This window comes from Eufriesea mexicana, unplaced genomic scaffold, assembly GCF_001483705.2.
Source record: "Eufriesea mexicana isolate 0111107269 unplaced genomic scaffold, ASM148370v2 scaffold18737, whole genome shotgun sequence".
Classification (NCBI taxonomy): Eukaryota; Metazoa; Arthropoda; class Insecta; order Hymenoptera; family Apidae; genus Eufriesea; species Eufriesea mexicana.
The window spans coordinates 6,239-29,915 of NW_016926029.1; the positions used below are offsets into that span (position 1 = coordinate 6,239).

General features: G+C 45.4%; 2 protein-coding genes across 5 annotated transcripts; one reads left to right on the plus strand and one right to left on the minus strand.

Moving 5' to 3' along the window:
• The first annotated feature begins 2,919 nt into the window (after window positions 1-2,919).
• LOC108554342 (venom protease) lies at window positions 2,920-5,061 on the plus strand. Its single transcript, XM_017909586.1, has 8 exons — window positions 2,920-3,110; window positions 3,372-3,454; window positions 3,537-3,673; window positions 3,749-3,843; window positions 3,919-4,210; window positions 4,279-4,523; window positions 4,612-4,772; window positions 4,835-5,061. Exons 1-8 carry the CDS (start codon window positions 2,987-2,989, stop codon window positions 4,994-4,996), a joined length of 1,299 nt encoding a protein of 432 aa, XP_017765075.1. The 5' UTR covers window positions 2,920-2,986; the 3' UTR covers window positions 4,997-5,061.
• A 1,189-nt stretch (window positions 5,062-6,250) lies between these two features.
• On the minus strand, window positions 6,251-23,453 carry LOC108554341 (atrial natriuretic peptide receptor 1). Of its 4 annotated transcripts, XM_017909582.1 has the most exons (24): window positions 23,315-23,453; window positions 22,544-23,216; window positions 22,270-22,440; window positions 22,030-22,204; window positions 21,736-21,944; window positions 16,749-16,863; window positions 15,978-16,312; window positions 15,701-15,792; window positions 15,491-15,629; window positions 15,291-15,372; window positions 14,769-14,907; window positions 14,181-14,258; window positions 13,838-13,915; window positions 13,565-13,669; window positions 12,876-13,122; window positions 12,515-12,673; window positions 9,440-9,516; window positions 9,275-9,366; window positions 8,570-8,719; window positions 8,229-8,421; window positions 7,903-8,077; window positions 7,591-7,689; window positions 7,426-7,517; window positions 6,251-7,359 (listed from the first exon to the last, which is right to left on the minus strand). In XM_017909582.1, exons 2-24 carry the CDS (start codon window positions 22,758-22,760, stop codon window positions 6,535-6,537), a joined length of 4,044 nt encoding a protein of 1,347 aa, XP_017765071.1. In that variant the 5' UTR covers window positions 22,761-23,216; window positions 23,315-23,453; the 3' UTR covers window positions 6,251-6,534. The 4 variants fall into 4 exon arrangements, with proteins under 4 accessions (XP_017765071.1, XP_017765072.1, XP_017765073.1 ...); XM_017909583.1 differs by lacking the exon at window positions 23,315-23,453 and having other exon boundaries at window positions 22,544-23,247; XM_017909584.1 differs by lacking the exons at window positions 21,736-21,944; window positions 22,030-22,204; window positions 22,270-22,440; window positions 22,544-23,216; window positions 23,315-23,453 and adding exons at window positions 17,054-17,449; window positions 19,116-19,481.
• Between the last annotated feature and the right edge of the window lie 224 nt (window positions 23,454-23,677).

Consider the following 23,677-nt stretch of genomic DNA (forward strand, 5'->3'; position numbering starts at 1 on the left):
AGGATAAAGTGGTCTATCATTCTACAAAAAAGGGGAAATATTATATTTATATCAATTATTGATATATTTTCTTGTAAACATTAAATTTACCTCATTTACAAGTGCTTCTTCGAGTTTAAGCATACTATATATAGATTCTCCAGTAGCTCTACCAGAAATTGTATGCTTATTCTGCAAATCTGGTGTAGAACTAAGAATAAAGAAGTATTGGGAACTATTGTCATCTTTCTAGCATTAACCATAGCAATTAAATCTCGTCGACAAAAACGTAATCGTGTATGAAATTCGTCCTAAAACATATATATCCAATAATTATTTTTCGATAAAAAAGGAATTCATTTTATTTTTAAATATAGTCTCACTTTTAATGGTTCTCCATATATTTTACCACCTTCTCCTGTACCCGTGGGATCACCACCTTGTGTTATGAATCCTTTCATAATTTTATGAAATATAGTGTCATCCTAATAACCTTTCATACATAATTGTATGAAATTTCTGCCCTTGGAGTTTCTTTTACATATTTTCATAATTCTAGCTCAATATGACCAACAGTTGTTTTCATTATATCCTAGTTATAACAAAGATATTAATTTGATTAATGTAAAATACTTTTAAAATCAAATTTCTTAAAATTTGTTATTTATTATTGTAATTCAAATTAGAAATTACTGAATATATTAATATAGAAATTTAGAAAGTAAATATTGTATATCGGTTAAATTTTAAAAAACAGATATACAATCCATTGAAATATTATTAACTAATACCTATTACTTTACTCTTGGTGGCTAGCTCTTGCATATAAATATTACTCATGTTTGTATGTCTCCTGTAATAAAAAAAAAACCTTCGTCAATATTATTTCATACTAAATCTTTAGTCATTTATAAATCAGTCGTACAAATTGTTTTTTTCTTGAATAACCATCAACAAGTGAGGCATACCTTTCACCTCCTTTTGATGTTGACTTTCTTGGCTCAATCAATTCCATGTGCCACAGCCCATTTATTCCTGCTACTTTTATAGTTTCCAAGTCCCTCTAAATATTTCTACAAATTTGTGCCTTAATGGAACAATTACACTCTATATTCAATATATATTTAACTTTTACAACCATTACCAAGTGTTCATTCTCCATCTCTTCAATGATCCTTATATTAGCATGTTCATGCCTCATATCCTTCTCTGTTGATACATATGCTGGCCCTTTCCTGTTTCTTTATTCGACATAATATGCGTTTCCTCTTCTGACACCTTTCATTCGAACCACTAAATTAATTTCATTCCTTTTTGTGTGCCAAGCCATCCTCCATTTTCTGTATCTTTATTTGACCATCAAGGATTTCTATCTTGTATGTTATATCGTTAGCTGACCTAAAATCCAATAGACATATCATAACATATTTGTATTGCTGCTTCAATTTTTCTCGCTATAAAATATAATTCTTGGCATCTAATGGCTCTACGCTGGTGATATTCCATGAGTCCAATATTTTTCTACCGTTGCGTGTACCTTTTTATTTCAACAGAATATTCATTTCTCAACCAAGCTCTGCTATCACTAATAAAAGGTGGAAAAACAATGGCTCATAACTTAGGCTATTGAATTACAACTAAAGGTTATGTTAATACAAATACTTACATACTTTTCGTGATGCAGGCACAACTGCATGGACACAACAATACTTCCGGCGTTTGTTTGCCATTTTTTCTCATTCCCTATGCATTTTCCTTTTCACTTGGCGAAAAATTAAGAAATCACTCAATTTCTGTGATGAATTTATGAAATTCTATAACTGCGTAGTGATGGCGTACCTTTGCACATTTGTCGTCTGTCAGATAAAGAAATGAGTGCTGATTGTCTAATTAAAACCGCTGTTTCGGCAGAATTTATTAAAGAATGTAGCAAACTTTATGATTTTATTTATTAAAATAAATTAAGATATATTAGGTGCACGTAACCAGAGTTAGTAAACTATTTGCGAAACTATTCCAAAGTCATAGGTGGCGCTGATCGCAGGCGGTAAAATTTGTATTCGAACTGGATACTAGAAATCAATTCGACAGTAAAAAATTAATAAATTGCCAAGTTTTTGTAATTAATTCATGAAAATTTATAGCTGCACAGCAAAGTTGGAATTATAGGCAACATTCTTATAGGATGTTTAATTTAATAATTAATACTTACATGAGCGATAGGTATTGTATTTCCTGTAGTAAACAAGATTGCTATAGAAAAGTATTTTTCTTACATAATATTATTATTTTGTAATAAATATAAACTAGCATAAGGAAGCGTAAAGAATAAATTTTTTTATAAAGAAATTTTATTTACAATTTTTTCATAGACGAAAAATGAACACAACAGCAAGAATAGTTTAAAAAACTACCAACTATGGGACGAGAATCGAACCACGGTCCATTACCACAGGAATATTCATCTATTGTTTTTAAGCCACGACTGCACTCGTAAAATGATGGAAATAAATCTGTAATTACGAAAGTAATGAAACTTTAATCGTAAATATCTCAAAAACTATTGAGTAGTTGCGGCTATAATGATATATTTTCTTAAACTGCATTATGAAATCTATATACCTGTAAAATTTCAACTAAATCGATGGTCCGAAGGACTTGCACTCTCCTTGTAGAATGAAGTAATGGGCGAGAAGTAAAAACGTGAAAAGATACATTCTCGTTTTAAAAGTTAGGTGGGTATTTGTGTTCAGCATAGTAAACTGTGCAGGGAACACTTAATGGATATTGCAGGTTGGAGAAAAAGTTAAAATTTGTTGGACATTGTTACCTATAATGCTATCCGCGCCTGTATGCCTGCAAAACGGCAGACAAGAGTGCACCGCGGATTACATACGCTCTCTCGTATAAAAGCGAGCGTTGCCTATTTCTTTCCGTTGTTTCGTTCCTTCTTCCACGACTGTCTAACGTTCTTGTTCGTGATTGATTTTGATTATTGATCAGTCGCATGGTGATTGGAAGACGCATGGAGATACCTCTTCAAGCAGGATCGATTCGATCCACGTTTCTCTTTTACTTATTCTGTGCGTTATGGTTTACTGGGACCGTCATCGACGGTATAAGTGCAGCAAGTAAGTGACGTTTTTTGTTCAAGCTTTATTTCCTTTGGTAACGTTTCGTTAAATCAATGATCGTTTCGTATACGAACCCGGACGTATTTAAAAATGAATGCATATACGAATGAAAAAGTCGGAAACGCGTACTTGGATGATCGATCGAGCGAAGGAAACGTCTCGTTTCGTTCGTAAACGGAAGCAATGCTGACCGATAGACTTATCTATTCTTGACATCCTCCGCGTGTTATCGCTGATTGCTTTTTCTGTCATTGCTAGATTTCGCGGGGGATATTTTTCGAAGCCAGAAACATAACGAGCCAGCCAACTTGCGTCTCGAGAAAGATGCTTCGACTGGAACGGTACGAAGCAATGATCTATAATACGCTGTCATTTTTGAACGACAGAGAGAGAGAGAGAGAGAAAGAGAGAGTTCTTGTTTAGGTCCCATCGATGCTTCCAACGTGTACCGGGCCATACGGCAAAGCGGGTCATTGCGAGTACTTGAAACGATGTTTTTCCCAGGACTATGCTTCGAATTTTACCATGGCTATGGATCACTCGTGCACCATCGAACGAACGTGAGAATTCAATTTTCTCGATAAAAAAAAAAAATCTGAAAGTAGGTCGAACTGAGTGGAACGAAACGATAATAGGTATTTAGGAATTTGTTGCGTGAAACATTGGAACGGATTGCGCAGAAAATCTACGACCCAAGAGAGTTTCGCTGAGATTCTACCGCTAATTGCTGGTACGTAACGATCGACCGAGCGAAGAAGAAACTAGCCAACTCGCTGGTACGTACGTAAGTACGTTTCATGCTTAGTTTCAGCTCACGACGATGAAGGTCATGACGAGGCAGGGACGTACGATAAAGGGAGTAGAATCGTTTGGTCGGAAAAGGAGAGGACGTCGACGTCTCGACCTCGAATTCCGGAAGCATCGAGAGGATGCGGGACAACGTGGAAAAGTCGAAGCAGATTGGTAGGTGGCAGACCGGCCGATCCCAAAGAATGGCCTTGGATGGCGGCTCTCCTCAAGGAAGACCAAACTCAGTACTGCGGCGGAGTCCTCGTCACCGATAGACACGTTTTGACAGCTGCCCATTGCGTGAACAGGTAACAGCTCGGTGGTTGTAAACTTCGCGCTAACCCAGCTATCGATTCGCTTTCCTTTTGCCGATCAGCTACAAACCTTGGGACATCAAAGTCAGGCTCGGCGAATACGATTTCACGACCGCGGAGGAGACGAGGGCTTTGGACTTTGCTGTTACCGAGATACGTGTGCATCGAGATTTTGATTATACCACGAACGAGAACGACATAGCGATGATCAAGTTACATCGACCAACGGTATTCGACAGTTACATTTGGCCCGTGTGCTTACCACCGGTGGATCAAACCTTTGAGAACAAGAGCGCGGTGGTAACGGGTTGGTAACTGTTCGATGATATTATCTTTTCGTAATTTTTCTTTGTTTTTCAAATAAACATCAAATTCGACGATGCACGAGCTTTCAGGTTGGGGTACTCGGTACTACAAAGGTCCTGCTAGTACAGTTTTGATGGAAGTCGGAGTTCCGGTATGGCCGCAAAAGAAGTGCGCGAAAAGTTTCGTTCAACGAATTCCCAATACGACTATTTGCGCCGGTGCTTACGAAGGTGGACGCGATGCTTGTCAGGTAAAAAAGCACGATAAACAAAATCGTGCGAAACAAGGCTAATTAGGCGAAATGATACACAGGGTGACTCGGGTGGACCGCTGCTGCACCAGCTCGGGAACGGTAGATGGGTGAACATCGGAATAGTGTCTTGGGGAATTCGGTGTGGAGAAGCGAAACGTCCTGGAATATACACGAGAGTGAATTCCTATCTCGATTGGATATTCGAAAACGCTGTATTCTAGATTCCCGTTGTATAATCGATCACGTTTAAATCGAGCATAGAGAAGCATGAAACGCTGACGGAAAATAAATTGACTGTCGTGCGTGGAAACGAAGAAACTTTATTTTTCCGAATATCGGCTGTTACATCGTTGAAAAAGAGATTGACACGAATAGAGAGAAATTCGATACTTAGGACACGTGGCGCTCGTCACGCTAGACCAGAATTTTCATACTTTCTTTTATCGCGTGGGCGCGCATACGAACAAGCAATGCACGCATACGGCACTGTGCGCTCGGGTTCCGCACAGCGAATGAACGTCCGAAGATTCCTCGACTGAATCTCGATAGTTGGACGACTTACTTTCGGACGAGGTCCAGCCTCTCTTTTCCTTTGTTATTTACGTCGATATTTAACCTCGAAGTTCTCTTTGAAAGACCTTGAAAAGACACGCGCGCCCTTGTGTGTCGCATCCAAGACGAGCCACCTTTTTTATTTTCCACATTTTGCGACGATACGAAAAATGCTAGCAACATAATTTAAATGGTATCAAAGGACGAATGTCTGATAAAGTCAATGTCTTCGTTTCGTTGTAATTTTCTTGGACTTTTTAAATCAGGGATGGCTCTCGTACGTAAATGTATTTATATAGAAGACAAGTAGGTGGCCTCTTTTAAGCTGAACACTCTGCAGATGTACATGTACGTATATACATATATGATCAATTTCGGCAAACAGAATCGTATGCGCGCGAAATCTGCACTCACGCGAATACGTAACGTTTTTCTCTTCTCTTTCTTCCTCTTCCTTCGTGTTTCGCTTCGATCGCACGTCTCCTCCAAAGTTTTATTCGAGCGCGTGATTTGTGTCGGGGCGTGTTTCGATGGAATCGACGAAAATCAATAACGCGGTACGACGAGAGAAATGCGAAAGACAGACAAATACTATTTTCGAAATCACTAACCATCCAGACCACTCCCCTCCGTCGTTACCGTTCTCTTTCCGCTTGTCGCGATCGATTCTCGCGCACGCGCAAAAAATAATTTCTTCTACAATACGATGAAGTTTTTTGGATTTTAACGATTTCTCTATTGAAAGCGCTAGTCCTTGAGAAGTGTCGATGACACCTGCCGAAATACGAAACAGATATCCGAAAAGAGGGAGAAGAGAGCGATAGAGGGGGGCGGCGGAAAAGGGAGAGAGAATGAGAAAGAGAGAAGCAGGAAGGGAGGGAAAGATAGACCGTGACATAAAGGAATGAGTGACGAAAGCACTAATCACAACGAAGAAGTAACAGTCTCTCTCTTTTCCCACCGAGATGTATGCCAGCCCCTTCTCTCCTCGATACAATAAATAACGATCGTGTTCCCGTAATGTTTATTTTTACTTCGAAAGGCATACTTTCGAACATGTGGACCCAAATTTCGATCGGAGACGCCGATCGGAAGTTGCTTGGCTGCTACTCTACGCGAAACGATGGTACACGTGTTACGGATGAGGTCGATTTATCGACGGAAGATCGGAAAGTGTCGGGTGATACAAGAGTCGAGAGAAATGGAACTAGACTCGCGAAGGGGGTGTCGTGGGTACCAGAAGCGGTGCGTTTGGACCGCTTTCCGTGTGATTCGGCACATTTTCGCCGGCTTGATAGGAACGTCGACCTTGGGAAATGACGTTGGTCGACAGCGTCGACCCGATAGACGACCGATTTCGGGATGGCGAACCGTTGCCTATCGTACGACCGTGACTAGCTACGCCGTTTCCGGTTGCAAACACGCCCCCGCCGTTGTTTCCAACACTATTATTGTTATTCCAACCTCCACTGCCACCACCTCCACCACCACCTCTATCTCCATCTCCACCGCCATCGCCACCACTATCGCAATTTTCATTACCAATATCGCGACTGCCTTCGCAATCACTTTTATCTTTGCTATCTACTTTCCGATTTTGCATCGAAGCATCGCGTTGACTCGTAACCTGTTGTCGAAACTGACCCTTTTGCTGATTCGTTTGTGATCGTTGCTGTTCTTGGCGCCCTTTCTGAACGACTCGATGATTTTGGTCCTGGCAATTCTGTTGCGTCGACAAATAGGATCGTACATCTTGCACCTTTGTTTGATCCGGTCGATGCTGCGCTACGACATTTGGATGATCGACACACGATCGTGATTGATCGATTGTTGTGGCCAAAATTTGATTGCTCGGCGTTGCAATCGTTGTCATGGCTGTTGCCGTCATCGTCGTCGTCGTTATTATCGTCGTGGTTGCCGCCGTTATCGTTGTCACAGGTATCAACGTTGACGACGAAGCATTTGCTTGTTGAACGTTGTTATCGATAGACTTTTCACCGATCAACCAGTACGTGGTCATGGTGCCTTTACCCTGAAAACGAAAGGGATCGAAACGCTAAGTTTTTCTCCGATTTCGGCACGAAATCAAGAGTCTCACCTTTAAGGTAACCTCGCCTCTACAAACGAGTTCAAATGTCCCGAAAGTGTCCAAGATTTCTTTCGTTTTCGGGCTAACGTGAATCTTCAATGCTGTAAGCAGAAGAAAAACATATTCGAGATAGTAAGAAGCGATATTAGAAATAAGGAACAACTGTCCGATTACCTTCTCCGTTACTCTCCATCCTAGACGCGGTGTTGACAGTGTCTCCGAACAAGCAATATCTAGGCATCTTTAGACCAACTACACCAGCCACGCAAGGTCCTGAAATCACGATTAATCTGTTAAATAATTATTTACGTAGGTTCAGCGTGTGATTTACGACGACATAGGAGCACGAGAGCGGACAGAATGAACAAGGGTTACGCGACATATCGATGAAGGAAAAGGTCGATGTTAAAGCAGAAAGAGAATTTCATATTCGACGAAACGAAAAGGAACAAAGGAGAAATGTGCTGATGTTATATTCCATTTTACCGGAATGCATTCCAATTCGAAGCTTTAGTTGTTCTGTTGGTCTGTGACGTATACTAAAGGTCATCACGGTATCTCTTAACGCTAAGCTCATCCTCGCAATTTCTCTGGCATGGTTCGTTCCATTTCTCACTGGTAATCCTGACACTACCATATACGCGTCGCCTATCGTCTCCACCTAGAAAAGAATATCGCGCTATATCTTGTCCCATGATCGAATACAATGGTATGCGCGCGCGCGTATCAATTCAGATGAAATATTCCTTTGCCGAGTTAGTAAAGTGGCAATGTTTATTGGAAAATGTTTGCTCGAAAAATCGTAATCTCACCTTGTAAACGTCAAAGTTTTCGATGATAGAGTCGAAACACGTGTACAGATCGTTGAGTAAATCTACGACCTGGAGAGGTGTACTCTCGGCAGAGAGCTTGGTAAATCCTACGATGTCGCTAAAGTAGATGGTCACTTGGTCATAAGTTTCGGCTATCACGCTCTGGCCGACTATCAACTGGGAAGCGACAGATCTAAAAATTCCGTTCAACGAACCGGTGAGTATAGATACATACGCATAGTGACGGAAAAATGGAACGGTGTCCTTTCGAAGGTTCGACGACGAGGTGGTGTACGATGACGAACTCGAGATACGATCTCTAAAAGTCAGATCCGACTTACTTTGGTAACAACTGGTATAGAAGTTCCTCGCATTTACGTTTCTCTTCGAGATAATCCGCGGTACGTTCCTCCACCAGGGTCTCCAAATTCGTGGCGTATTGTTCCATACGGGATAGCAAATTATCGAGGATGTTACTGCTCTCGTAATCTCTGAAACGGGATCGAGTACTTTGTCTATTTGTCGTTCGAAGAGAACGACTAATCGTTATCTCGTTACTCGAGAGGGCGTTGAAACGACGGTAATCGAACATAGGATATACGATCCGGTACGATTTATAAAACAGGTTTTGTATAGCGTATAGCGGGAATTTTGGAAAAATCGGAACGGCATCGCGATTACCGAAAGCGAATACGCGTCCGATAATTCGTTTGTCGTCGTTACGTTTTCCTAACCAAAGGCAAATTTGCATTCAGCCGTTATTTGTTCGCTCGTAAAACTTGTCGATGCGAAAGAACAAACTAAATGGAACGTTTCTGAGAGAAAGGCTATCTAGCCGGTAACATGATTCGATATGAAAATTACCGTCGATATCGGACTTAATTCACGTCGAGTAAAACGTTGAGGGAGGGATAAAAGCGCGATAAAAAGGAAAAGATTTGCTGTAAACCGTTAACTCTGCATCTTTCTTTCTTACATTATCTATATTAAATTTCTCCTGGCAAGAAAGAAAAAGGAAATATTCCCTCGAGGGATTCGTTACTTACTTGTTAATCTTCCGAATTGTCTGTTTGAGCGCTGGAAAATCTGGTCTATCCGCGGCGTCTTGTGCCCAACATTTCCTCATCAAGGTAGCAACCTATACAGAATCGTTACGGTTATGGTTCTCCTATTCCTTTGCGACGTTTAACAATGGAAAAAGTCTCGCTTACTTCTTCCTCGACCGCCGACTCGTCGATCGTAGGCCTCAACGGAGAACCTCCACCCCTTTTCACTCCTTCCACGATTTCTGTAAGGTAATAAAAAGAAGTTTGCAACGCGGCACGATCCAAGATTACTCTTTATTAGATTGCCTAGGAGAATATCGATAGAATATCGATAGAATATCGATAGAATATCGCGTTTATTTTCCATTTTCTACGCGATCCCGCGAGACTATCGCTTAAGCCGAGAGAGAGAGATTGGACGCAAAACGGGTATCGGGCTGCTGGCGTGCCGGTTCGATCGGTCTTCTTACTACTTACAAGCCGTATTCGTTTCAGTGAAACGGGTCTTGCTAGGTCGAACGACACGCGCGGTTGGCCGCGTCGTTACCAGACAGGAAGAACGACGTGTTTACACGGATTTCGAGGAACAATGGAAAACGTGCAATCAACGCGCGATGCGATCCAAGGGGCTCTCGAGAAACGAACCGTGTGTAAATTCGAACGAGGATTCTATGATATTAAATCACAGCGGAAAGACGAGAGGCGAAAGGTGTATGGTAAATATGCCACCTACTGTGCCTGTACAAATCCTCCAAGAAGGCGTTGCAAGTTTCGCAGTTGAGGGTGCAGTGAGGCCTACGAACTTCGAGCAACGGGCTGACGGCCCTTCGAGGACTGGCCCCACCATCGGGACTGGTACCCGGCATCGCCGGCAAAGTTAAACTACTCGTGCTCGACGTATTGCTTTTTTCCGCCATTTCTTCTCCTTTTTTTCTATCTATACCGAAAGCTATGTATCTCTACCTATCACCCGCTCAAATTTATCATCTCTCTCTCTCTCTCTCTCTCTCTCTCTCTCTCTCTCTCTCTCTTCCTCTGCCTCCCACTCTTTTTCTTTCTTTCTTTCTCTTTCTCTGCTCACACTCCCTTTCACCTTTCTCCCCTTCATCCACGCGATTGCACGCGCATTTCTGCGAATCGCGATACGAGAAAAATACAGTCGTTTAACATTGTTTACGGATGTATATCGTTCAATCGGCTCGAGATATCTACGTTTTCCGAAGTAATTCTTCGTTGTTTCCTCGATAGCGTAGCGCGTGGTTCAACGAGTTTTCGTGTAACGACCAAAGGGATGAACGAACGCGCGGTGATCTCCGACGTTAGAAACAGATGAGATTCGTTCCTTACACGACTGATTCGATTATTATCGCGCAAGTGATTTATTGCATCGTTATTTCCGTTCTTTCTTATTTACGACACACTTTGTTCGAATTATCGTTCTATATCTTTCGATCCTTTCCGTTCGCCTTCGAGGCACGGACGACGGATCGCGGTAATCATAGTAACGTTACCGAAAAGTTCAAGTTTCCGCCATATTCGGGGTGAATAAACTCTAGCAACACGTAAGGAGATATTTACGAGAAACGAGCGAACCAGTAATCCCTCCGGTGTTACTTTTCCGCTTATGCAACTGTTTGCGTTGACTTTTACATTCGATCACGACGTCTTTCATCCGTAAGAAGTCCGACGAATGCCAAGGAACAAGATTTTAGCCTCGTCCACGTAATCGCGGCAGTGTTCGAGCAGAAGACACCGCGAACTTTGCGAGCGGAATACACGTTCGTTCGTAATTTACCGTTCGTGGCCGAAAACGACTAATTTCGCGCGCACGTCGGCGCGCTTTCGTCACTCTTTCGTCCCGTATGAAATAATCAATTAATCGCTGAATCTCGGATACTCGGAAATCAGGGTAATTGGCTTCGAAAAAAGCGGCGGGGAGCTGAGAGAGAAAGAGAGAGGGGGCGGGCGAGAAAGAAAGAGGAAGATGGAGTGTGCAGATCGGGGGGAGAGAGAGAGAGAGAGAGAGAGGGGGGGGAGAGAGAGAGAGAAGGTGAGAAAGAGAGGGAGAAGAAAGGATCGGGGGCGGGAGAGGGTTAGAGAGTAGAGGAGCAAAGGGAAGGGTGAAAGGGAGAAAAGTGGGGTAAGTTGGAAGGGGAAGGGGTTGGATATCGAGCAAAAAAGAAAATCGGGCCGCGTAAATGGGACGGTCGAACGATTGGTAAACACAAGCACGTACCGAGTTAGACGCAGGCATGCAGGCATGCAGGCATGTAGGCATGTAGGCATGTAGGCACGCAGTTACGCAGCAGACACGCAAACAGTTGGAACACGCAGGATGGCACAAGAGAAAGAGAGAGAGAGAGAGAGAGAGAGAGAGAGAGAGAGAGAGAGAGAGAGAGAACGCGCGTGCACACACGATTCTCGAAAGGGTTGGCGAGGTCGGTTAATTAAACGGTGGTGGAACCGGCGAAACCGAGTCCTACCCGCGTTCGCGTACCGGAGCCTTTGATTCCCTATCGTGCGCGATCCTCGTCGATTTCACGTGTCGTCACTCGATCTTCCGGTGTACGTGCGAGAGTTGGTAGAAAAAAAAAATGGGGAGAGATGAAAAGAGAGTAAGAGAAAACGTGAGAACGAATGGAAGAAAGGGGAGGAGCAGAGAAACGACGAGGAAGCGCGCGTGCGAAACCCGTGTACGTTCCAGGACGCGTGAAAGCTTCGACTGAGCTTTCAACCCCGGTCTCGAAACGTTCCCAGCCTACTTGTGGCACGTTCCATCCTTTCATCGATCCTGCCGCTCGCGTCGAAACCGAGCTTGCGAAAGCTCGTAAACTTCGTTACCGATCGATCCGCCGCGGCGTAACCCAGTCTGGCAATTCCCTTCTCCTACGAGCTCCCATCGTTTTCATCGTTCCTCGTGTACCACCGACGTATACCCGACGCATCGCGTCGTCTCGCGTCGTTTCTCGTCGTTTCTCGTCGTTTCTCGTCGTTTCGCGTCGTCTCGCGTCTAGTCCCGGTCGATACGAATTACTCTTATTCTCTACCGGCGATGGCGAACTCCCTTACCGGTCGGTCGGTTCAACGGTCGGTCCATTGCTCGGTCCATCGGTCGGTTCATCGGCGGACGATCAATTCGACAAAACGTTTCGTTTCTTCGACTGACGAAACGATTCGTAACGATTGGACACGACGAGAGGACAAGGTAAGACGCGTGACGCATTCGCTAAAACGACTTACCCTTTGGGGAGTAATCGTAGTTGTCGCCCAAGTAGAACGGTCCCTGGCGTACCACGATTTCATGGACGATTATGGCAAAGCTGTACACGTCTCCTTTTTGCGTACCCTCGGGTGGATGTCCTTCCATTCCCAATAATTCCGGAGCCGTCCATAACTGTGCTGTACGAACAACGATGCTTTACTATCCCGCGTTTACGTTCGCGACGACGCACGAGACATTTGCGAACGTGCGTACGTGTACGAGGTGTTTCGAAGATTTTCTCCACGCGTTACTCGTATCGACGAATACGCCATTTCCGAGGAAATCGTTTAACCCGCTTTCGAAACATCCCGCAACGTATAATTTTCCATTTCCTCTCACCCTTCCAATAGGCGTAACTGGTCTTGTCGTCGTCCGTTTCGAAGTAGTTCGCTCTTCTCAACTCGTGCAATCCAAAGTCGGTAATTTTAAGGACAAATCGTGAATCGACCACGCAGTTGGAGGACTTTAAGTTACCGTGACTCTTCACCTCGGATGCGTGAAGATACGCCATTCCTCGAACGATGTCGTGAATAAGGGATCCTCGAAACACGCGATCCAGTTTGATCTGTTCGTTTTCCAATATATCCTGTCGCGGAAGTAACGCGCTAAAGGTCAGTCCGAAATTTATTCCTCGTTGAATCCGATGGATTCAGAAAGAAACTAAACTTTAATCTCGGAAACATTTTCATTTGGATTACATTTTTAATCGAGTCCGATAACGAATGCGACGTTATCGTGGATGCGACGTGAGTCAAATTTAATACCGTTTCTCCTCTATGGATCGTACAAGTACGGAAAACCTGCAGCATGAGATAACTATTAATCCGAGACATATAATTAACGACAAACTGCTTTTATCGAGTAACCTCTTTCGCGTACGCATCAGCGACTTTATTACATTCTCGCGTATTCTCGTTGGAGCTATATTTTCGGATAATTGCGCGACATGTCGCGATTACGATAAGCGAATTAGCACGAATCGTTGAATATTCGCGAAACGTTAACGGGATAAAATTCTACCGACAAACCTGAAGCGATCCTTTCGGGCAATATTCGGTCAAGAGACAGCAATGCGGAGGTTCGACGCAGGCACCATAAAACCGCACCAAATGATCGTGTTGAAGGTCCTTCATCTGTGCAAATAAAACGGTAAAAGTGTCACCTTTTATCTAGAAAACTATACCGATTAGAGTAGAAAGTTGTTCGAAAAATGTACCATTTTTCACGAACTTTCCGTTCAGAAAGGCGTGTGTCTCACAAATTCGATAGACCGTTCCGAGAGCTGAATCGAGTATACTCACCCTTTTCAGTTCGAGCAGCAGAGGCCGCGAGATTTCCACCTTGTTCCTCGGTATCAGTTTTATGGCAACCTTAGAGTTCTGCGACCAATCGTATCGTATTATCTTCAAAGAGCTTTTTGCTCTCACGCATTACGTATTTCTATGATCCGTTCTATGATCCGCGACTAAGAGTTTCGAGGAAAGAAAGTGAGAAACAAAACTAAATTTATGAAAATGAAAAATGTAAAAGAGAAAGGAGACGAGAGCGAAAGAGTAAATATATAAATAAAGGGGCATATACGCGGATAGTGTAACGCGTAAATCATCTTGGGTACACGTCGCTTTACCGTCAGTAAGGTCGAACCTTGTAAATTCCCGTTGGTATGTAGACGTTTCTATCCACTTCACCCGGTAAACTGACGTTTTCGTCCGAGTATATGGTCTGGAACGAAAGAAAAGAATATTCCTTTTGGTTACGCTCGCTTCGCGTCAGCTTTGTAGCTGTCGCGTTTCGCAGTAGCAGCTACCCATTGTACTTGTAACAAAGGAAGAAAAATTCGACGTAGTTATATTCGAGATAGGCGTAAAAGAGTATAACCTCGTCGAAATTCGATACACGCGTGTAGTCAATGCGACATTTCCCTATCTATTAACGACTATCAAACGATGTCGAACGATCTCGGCTTCGATCAGCCTTCGAATGCTCTCTGCACCTGTCCTTGACAACTTTCAGCCCAACTTGGAACGAGAGCTTAATTCGAACTATCAGATTGCTCCGATGTCTTTCGATTCTCGATGTGCTTTCTTCCTTCGAAAAGAAATGGGAGAAAAGGAAGGAAAAATATGAAAACGAATAATCGAGAATGAAAAGAGCTTACGAGAGCACATACATGGTAACTCGGTATCGCGATAGTCGTTTCATCGAGAAATAATGGTTATATTTCGTATTCACCAGATCGCTACCGCGCATCCTGCTTGCGATCAACGAGTACATGGAACCTCGCGTTTTTGCATACGGCACGGCAATAGTAATGTCGTCCCAGTGTACCTTCCACGTCATGGAGGCTATTTCCGCTTCGAGTTTAAAGTGTCTGAAAGAGGAAAGAAAGGAAAATAAATTTTTCACGAGAATGCGGAAAGTGGCTAGGCGTATAACTACCGGAGAATTGCTAGGGCATTACTAGGAACCGTATAGAAGAACTACCGACGAGAAAACTCGTTGGCGTTTCGACTAGCGAATTGATCCGTTTAATACGGTTAGGGATGGTCGGCCCATGAAAGTTTAAGGCGTCCGTCGAACGGTCTGGCCGATCCGCGATTTCGCTATGGATCTTGATATTAATAGGATTAAGACGTTAAAGCGGAGAGGGAATAGAAGGAGGCGAACGGAAGCGACGATGTTGGAAGGAACGAGGCCGAGTGCCGTTTCTCGATCGGAAATGGGAAAGCGGTGGATTAATCGCATTGCGTTTACCTGTAAATGAAGACCGAGGCAACGATGAGAAGAACGACGATGGAGCTCAATACCATCGAGAGTATCGCGTGTCCCGGTAGAGCTGTGGCAGAAAAAGAAAAAAGAAAAGAAGAATAAAAGGGAAAGCGTGAAAGGCATAAGAAGGGGGAAGACGCGATGACGCGACGAATGGAGAGAATGAAAATCGGAACAGGACTCACAGTTGTCAGGGCAGAGGGAACCGTCGAAGCCGCAGGTTGGTGTATCCGGCGGTGGTACCGATCGACCACCCGACCAGTGTATCCTCTTCCCAGGTACGTATCGTAACGTCTTATTGGCACCGTAGTAATGGGCGACAATCTGCGACACACGATTCACGGTGACCGCGTTATAGAACGCTCACGGGTTCGATACGCGATCGATTATTTTACCTCGAACTTGGACGTTTTCGGGTTCATGTCGAGAAGTGAATAATCCGCTATTCGATCCCCGTTCTCGTCGATATTCACATCCCCTGTTATACCTGCAAGCAAAACCGTTCGCGTTGATGGTGCGCGACCAGAGCGCGCGGGCAGAAGCGCGTACGGTTGAGGGGTGCAAGGATTGCGGGCAAGAGAAGCTTCGAGAGAACACGAAATTAACAAGATAACGCGAGAAGCGGGCGAAACGGATAGTGAACGCGGGAAATAAAAAAAATCGCGGCCACACCTTTGAAACTTCTACCCCACATTCTTCGGGTGAGATTACCGCCGTCCAAGTTCACCCTGCCAGGATGCTCCGGTAAGATCTCTTTGAGAGCGAGAGCGTAAAGTATAACCGCGTCGTAAAAGGCAGTTACGAAGGTCGAAACAGAGTTGTTTCCGAAGGTGAAATTGTAGTTGGATTGCGCGAGAGCTTTCACCTCTCGCGAAAAGTTCAAATACTCGATATTATCCGGGGTTCGAGCGGTGACCGTCAACAGTGCCTGATAAGCCTTTCGAGCCTTTTCGTTTCTTTCCGCCGTGTCGGTTTCCACCTTCCATGGTTCCTTCGAGTCGCTGTCGCTGAAACAGTCAAACAAAGCGCATCCATTCCCGACGACATTGTCTCTTTTGGATCAACCCCATTCGGAATTCTCTACCCAATTGAATAAGCTCGTTCTACGAACGATGATACGTATGATGTTTCCATTGTACGATAATAATAATAATAATAATAATAATAATAATAATAATAATAATAATAGTGAAAAGGACGATAACGATACGGAGAATCGTATTCCAAATGAAATTCCTATTCCACGACAAAGCGAACCGAACGACGAATGGATCGAACTTTGAAAGTTCCGCCTCGATCTCGCTGCGTTTAGGCGATTAGGCAGATTTATTATCGCCGCCGGTTCGAGAGCACTCGGTCGAATTGGCTTTCGCATTGGACGAGGATTATATAAGATAAGTACATACGTATCATCGATACGCGTTTCTCATTCTCCGCGCATACCTGGACGTAAGCTCTATAGAAAAGAACACGTATTCTCCGGAATCGACCATTCCGAGCTGTTCGGCAGCCAGAAGAATTTCTCTGATAGTCGTCGAATTGGCGCACATCACTACGACTGAAACAAGGAAAGAACGACTCTTTACTTTTCCGAACGAACATTCCCGACGAGTGAACGCGACGAGTATCTCCGCCGAGATTTTAATAACCGTCGTGTGTTTCGCGCACCGAGACGAGACGTCGCCGTCTATCCGCGAACGCGATTCCGGTCGGGGTAGTTTTACGAATAACTCTAGATCGTGACTCACTCCTGGCAGATTTCGAGAGGAAGGTGAGCAAACTTCGATAATCGTGGACAGTAGTGGACTCCTGGTTGAAGCTTTTGTGAACGGGTGTTTGATCGAGAGCCGTGAAAACGGCACCCAAGGTGAAATGGCACTCGGAATTGCCTCGGCTGCTCGCCATCGCGTGGTTGTGATAAAGAAGTCCGGCTATCTTCCATCCGAATCGCTTCAAGATGTGTCGAAGCGCCTCGCCGACCAACCGATGAGAACCCATCATCCGGGTCAACGTCGGATAGTGCTCGGTCTTGTAACGGAACGCCTCGGCCTGAGCACCCGCGGTCAACACGGGAATACCCCATACTCCGGCGTATCGCGCCACAGGTGCTATCACGTAGTCGCATACGGGACCAAAGAAGGCATCTGCGTTCACAAATGTCCGCGCGTTCAAAACCTCCCCGAAAACCTTCTTCCCGATTGTGTTTGTTTCTCGCAGGACAGGGGATACCTTTCGGGGCTTTCGCGCATCGCCACCGAATTCGATCGTTATTCGCTAATTATTACGCGGGATCCCCTTTAAGCGTCTGAATACCGATTTACTTACTTCCCGTCTCGCTCATCCCCTACGCTTTCTCCCCAACGCGAAATCGAAATCGCGAAAAGGGTGGTTTCGTCGATTTTCCATTTTTACGAGGTACGATTACGGATGACGAGGGGAGCGTAGTAGATTCTCTGTTCTCTTAGAGGAAATTTGAACGAAAACGGATTGGAAGATTTCGTTGGAACGAAGCGGAAACGAACGGAAAAACTCGTTGACGTAAAACGTAAAAGGATCGACGGAGAATGGAATAGGAGGATACCGCTGGAAATAGTTGGAGGACGATTCGATAAGTAAACGGGAAGCGATCGGAGCCGGGGAGGGAGGAATCGGTAGATATCGCGAACGGTCGTGTCTCTCGATCAGGAAAAGTAACCTTCGTTCCGAGCATTCCCGTGTATTCCAATGAAAATAAATAAAATATCGCGACGCAACGGCGGAGAAAGTACTATTACGGGACGAGCAGGGTGGATTCCTGCAGCGCCAAGTTTCGCCGGACAATTACCGCGTGACACGAGGGAACGCGACCCGACGCGATACAGTGATTAGAGAGAAAAATGAAGGAGAAAAAACTGTTGTTTCTCACCATAGCATCCGCTCGCTCGATCGATACGAGGAACGAGAAAAGTAAGTTTCGACGCAGTTGGCGTGTTTCGAGACGCGAGGCTGAATACGTGGAAGGTACCGTGTACGATCGCCGTTGATGATTCCCGCGTGTTCCAGCGAGACCGTTTTACTGCTGCTCGTCACGTAAACACGGCTTTACGCGATCGCCGTGTTGCGTTATAGGCTGAGAAGACGAAACGAAATCGTTGATATTCGCTCGACCGACGAAACGCTTTAACGTTTACGCTGATACCGCCAACGGACAACGTTTAAACGTCTCGCGATGAAGGCGAAAGAGAGTATCGAGGGAAAGGACGAGGAGTGACAGGTAACTAATGGTAAGAAGACAGAAGCAGTAACAGCGGACGCGTAATTAAACGGAATGGAGGAGGTATTTAATGATTCGTTGGGTAAGAGAAGGGAAGAGAAAAGAGACAGAGCTGGCTTTTGGTTGAGTGACCGAGCGCCAGTTGCACGTCGTCGCGATCGTGTCGCATCGATGGCCGATGGCCGATGATGGTCGGTGGTGGTCCGTGGTCAGTGCCTCGTGGCCAATGCCAGTGGTGATCGATCATCGAATACGCGAATGTGACGTCAGTCATGGACCATCACTTTCCGTTTCGCGGTTCACCGTGGCCCTAGTCATCGGCCACGGGGCCGAGACGAGAATCGTTTTAGGTAACTCGCGCGATAAAGCGATCGCCGATAAACGACTAGGTAAACGATTCTGATTATGTCGTAGATGTCGTGACGAGCGAATCGGCCTGTTGTTGGAACGAAATGGTGAAATCGTTGTTTCACTGGGAAGCGTTCGCGACGCGTGCCACGAGGGAAACGAGAAAAAGATGGAATAAATCGGGGATGAGAAAGACAAGAACGGATGACCTGCCGTCCGATTGATGTAAAACTCGAACGCGGCCAGCGGGCCGTAGATGCTGGAGCATCGAGAGTCCCGATGATCGACCGTGATGTTCCACCCTGGTAGTAGTCCTTTCGCGGAACTGACCGCCTTCACCGCGAGAAGGACGGCCGGTAATACTCTCGGCAAGCTCTGTTCGTGATGAGAATCGGCCGGTGCTATCACGGCCAACTTCACCTCCCTTTCGAACGGTAGTTGCGTTTCCAGACGTTCCTTCGCAGATTCTACAGGCACGCTGTTGTTATTCGCGCTCGCGCTAGCACACATCGTCGTCAGGAACAACGTCAGCCGCATCGATGAATCGCTTCTGCACTTTTGCATCTCGTTTTCGTTTTAATCACCCAATCACGGGACATCCGAATCCGATAGATACCGCCGTTTAATCCCGCCGTTTACGAATTAGCGCGTCGCTTCTTTGAAACGCGGACCGACCGGACATATTCGTCTTTCTCTTCGGTTTCTTCGTGATTCCGAGATCTCGAAAAATTATCTCGCGGTCGCGTTCGCGTTCGCGCCTCGCGTTCGCGCCTCGCGATCGACGATCAGCGAATCGATGCTGATCCACGCGTCATCCTCGCGAACTAAAATGCGTTTCTTTCCGCACGAAACGCGACCTCTAGCCTGGATAAAGTAGCGATCGCGCGTGCATAGGCGTCGCGTGAAATTTTACAAATCCAAACATCGCCTTTTCGAACACGCGTTCCACGTTATTTCACGCGACGATCTCGGATTCCCACCCTCTCCTCGTACTGCGTGCTTCTTTCTCGCGTGCGTGTCACGCGCCAAGCTTATCGCAGCGGAAACCGCGTGCCGTTTGGAAAAAGGCAAAAGCTCGAGAGCGAAAGGAGCGAGCGAGCTTGGACCGCGCGAACGAAACTGAGAGGCAAACACCGAGACCCTCCCGCTTTTCTCTCAATCGCACCACCACCAATGTCGCACCACGTTCTTCTTCCTTTTTCTCTTCCTCCGTTTGCTCCTTCTATCTTCCTCTTCCTCTTCCTCTCGGTTGCTCTTCGCCCCTCCGGCCGCGGACGCGCATCTAGGATACGAGACCGTACGTGCACGTTGCTGCGCCGATCGCGACCACAGGTAGGAGAACGGTATGAACGCATGCGTCCGGACACGTCCTCTGCCTCCTATCAATCTCTCTCTTCCGCCCTTTCGTTATCCCGCGCGGGCGTAACACCGATATCGTCCTATTCCTTCGCGTTATGAAACCTTCGCCCAACGATTTCCGTAGAAATCCCGATCGATCGGAACCTTTTCCTTTTTCTCTTCCACCCTGCGAAAGGAAGAACGCGAGTAGTATCCGGCAACGACATCATCGAAATCGTTCGATTCGAAAGAGAGGCAGAGGGATCGACTTATCGACGGATGAAGAGCCGTGTCTATTATCGACGAAAGGTACGTTCGTTATCGACGAAAGTAACAGCATTCCTGAGACCCGTGTCGTCTGGCAAAGTTGAAACGATCGAAACGATCGAAACGATCGGAACGTTGAAACGAATTTACGAGTCACGTGCGGATTCGAATGATTAATCGGTGGCAAACAGTGAGAAGAAAACGACGTTGAGAGTAAAATCGATCGATCGAAAGAGCCTTGTAACACTTTGAACGGATATCGATCGCGTGCGCATTTTTGTACGTTATTTGTCGAGAAAACGTTTAAATATAGACTTTGTGACGCGTCTGCCGTATATCGTACCGTAACGGAGCAATAATAGAAACGCTTTGGCTCGATGATAACGATGTCGCGATAACGCGCAGGAAACAATGCGATAACGTTGACTTCGCTTAATTGATACGGACAATTAGACCGACGAACGTATAGTCGCATTTTCGATCGCCTTTTCTCCATCGAACGCAAAGACAACGCCAACAGTGTAAAAAGTGAGAAATCGCGAGATGGATGAAAGGGGAAGGGTAACGCACGAGCGACCAAGTACGATGGCAAACGGACTTGGCGTTGAGATGGAAATCGCGAATCACGATCACGACACGTTCTCCACGATTTCTTCTCAAACGAGATTGAACGACGATTCGCCGCTCGGCTCGTTGCCATGCAGGGCGATCCTCCATGTCTCCTTTTAATGACGTACGCTTGTTTGTCGATGTAGTAACACCCCTGATGAACGACTGCGATAACAAAAAGTATGCTCAAAGTCGAAGCATCGACGATAAAAAGCGTGCGACGAATTATGTTTTTATCTGCCGCGTATACCGTGTATACCGTGTATACGCGGAAACGCGATACGCGTCTTTTCGTTGCATCTGTTTTTCGTACGATTTCGTCTAAACTCGATGTTTACTCATATCGTTTATTCGTATCGGCAAGAAGCAAGAAGCAACGGAGAGGAGCGCAGGGCAGAAATATTTCTCCAATTGGTAGTTCCGCGATCGCTCGTGGAAACAAATTCGCGTAAACGTTTATTTGATTGGCCAGTGATTCGCGAAACGCGTTAAAAGACCATCGTGTATACGTAGGTTCGCGACAACGACGACGACAACGACGGTTCAGATTCGACTGAAAGACTCGTTAATTCGCTGTCGTAGAAGGCGGATCTCCAAGACGTCTTATTGACTTACCACCGTACCAGTTGCCCACATGATTTTGCAACACCTCTGAATAATCCTCGGACACGGTGGTTTCCACGTCGAAAGTGCCAAACGTAAAGTTTGGCTCCTTCTTGATAAACTCCACCATTGATTTCATCAGTAGCTGACAAGTGTGTCTACCGGCGACTTGACATTGTCCATTGGTCGCGTACACCAAATGCACCTTCCGCCACTTGTATCTGAAACAACGATACGAATTATTCGACCTGAAGCTAGCGTGAAACCTAAATCGCCGATTCATCGGCTAATTCTCCTTTGATTTACCGATTCATCAAAGCGACGATGAAATTGGCGAGATCCCTGAAGGCCACATTTCCGATTCGCGTTGTCATAAAGTATTCGTCTTTGCATTCGGTCTTCTTTTCCGTGAAATCGAAGGTAAATCCACCGGTTGTAATTAACGGTGAACCAAAGAATTTCACCACTCTGCCAACAGCCGCTGAAATCGCGTACGTATGTGTATCCCGTGGTATAAAAGTGGACGGCCGGAAAGATTCTACTTACCTACGCAATAATCACAGGCAGGCCCAAGAAACAGATGAACGCAATTCGAAAAGCTATCGATTGCGCCGATCTGAGCGTACGTTGCATCGCAGTGATCGTCTTGCGAAAGGAATTTTAGCTTCAACCAGTAGGGTAACAAATTTCGCGCTCTGGCTTCGTAAACGGCCAAATCTGTGAACAAGATGAGAACGAGCAGAGTCTTGGTTATTTTCTTCCGATAGATTTCCCGTAAATTTGCCGTTTCTGCCTGCGAAATCGTTCCAAGAATACGTACCTAGCACCGGAAGAACTTTGGGTAACGCGATATCAAAACTCGGATCCGCCGGTAATAGAACAGCTACTCTCAACTCGCAGGAAATCGTACCGTAACGATTTTTCTTGCAAAGGGCTTCGCAGTCGCGGGCCAGTTGCACCTCGCGACAAGTCACTTTCCCATTCACCGAACAAGTTAGCCAGGCGATCATCAATGCAACGATCCAATTAGTACCCATGTATGTAACGCGCTCCCGTATGATGTTTCTCGTTGTCTCCGCCGCCGCGCGTCATACGTTTTCTCCCTTGAAACGAGATCGGCCTACCGCTTCGAACGCTTCGATGACAACCAAGTCTGCTTCGCTACTGCTTTGCTACCGGCCCGAATCTTCCCATCAATGATTCCTCTCTTCCAGTTCATCCTTTTCCCTCGCAAATTTACCCTCTCTCTCTCGATCTCTTCTTTCGATTTCTTCTGTCGATTTCTTCTTTCAAAGAAGGGTCGTCCGCTCGATCGACACTCACTCGCTCATCTGAACCAGTACTCCGATTCAATAACGGAACCGAGATGCCATCTATATACCCTTAGCTCTTTAAGGACTATTCTCGGACTTCAGCTTCCTGTTGAAATCTTTCCAACGCGCGTCACCTAGCCCCTCCGTGACTAGTACAACATTCCCACCAACGATTCCCACCTGATCCAAAGTGAACGACCAATTTCATTGGTCAATAACGTCTAGCGATCGTTGGGAAAATCGATCTTCCGGTTATAACGGCGTTATCACATTCTCACCTCTTTTCTCACCCTCACTGTCGGCGAAGCGACGAAAGATATTAATCCAAGGGAATCAGCGAAAGAACCAAGATCCTGAAAATGAGCAAAGTAGTATCACTGACACTCTCTGTTCGATGATCTTAAACCACATCAACCAGTCGCGAACACCCAAGTATACCTCTCGTTCGCTCGTGTCGTGTTATCACTGATTTTCTATCGCGTCGATTGATAATAGCTATCGAAAGCTTCGCTCTCGTCTCCTCTCGTGTTTTCTTCGACGGCTACGATTAATAATCTAACACCATTCCTTTCTCGCGCATATACATACGTACCTCCACCTTTGTTTTTTTCTTTTTTCTTTCCTCGATGCTATCTTCCAAT

Bases quoted from the DNA above. Each gene is read 5' to 3' on its own strand.
- LOC108554342 (XM_017909586.1), top strand. From the start codon at position 2,987: ATGGTGATTGGAAGACGCATGGAGATACCTCTTCAAGCAGGATCGATT. The intron at 3,674-3,748 runs GTGAGAATTCAA...AAACGATAATAG, and splicing joins TCGTGCACCATCGAACGAAC to GTATTTAGGAATTTGTTGCG. The intron at 4,773-4,834 runs GTAAAAAAGCAC...AATGATACACAG, and splicing joins GTGGACGCGATGCTTGTCAG to GGTGACTCGGGTGGACCGCT.
- LOC108554341 (XM_017909582.1), bottom strand. From the start codon at position 22,760: ATGGGTACTAATTGGATCGTTGCATTGATGATCGCCTGGCTAACTTGT. The intron at 15,373-15,490 runs GTGAGTCCTGTT...TTTCTGCCACAG, and splicing joins TTCCCTCTGCCCTGACAACT to CTCTACCGGGACACGCGATA. The intron at 8,422-8,569 runs GTAAGTCGGATC...CGGAATTTTTAG, and splicing joins CTATACCAGTTGTTACCAAA to ATCTGTCGCTTCCCAGTTGA.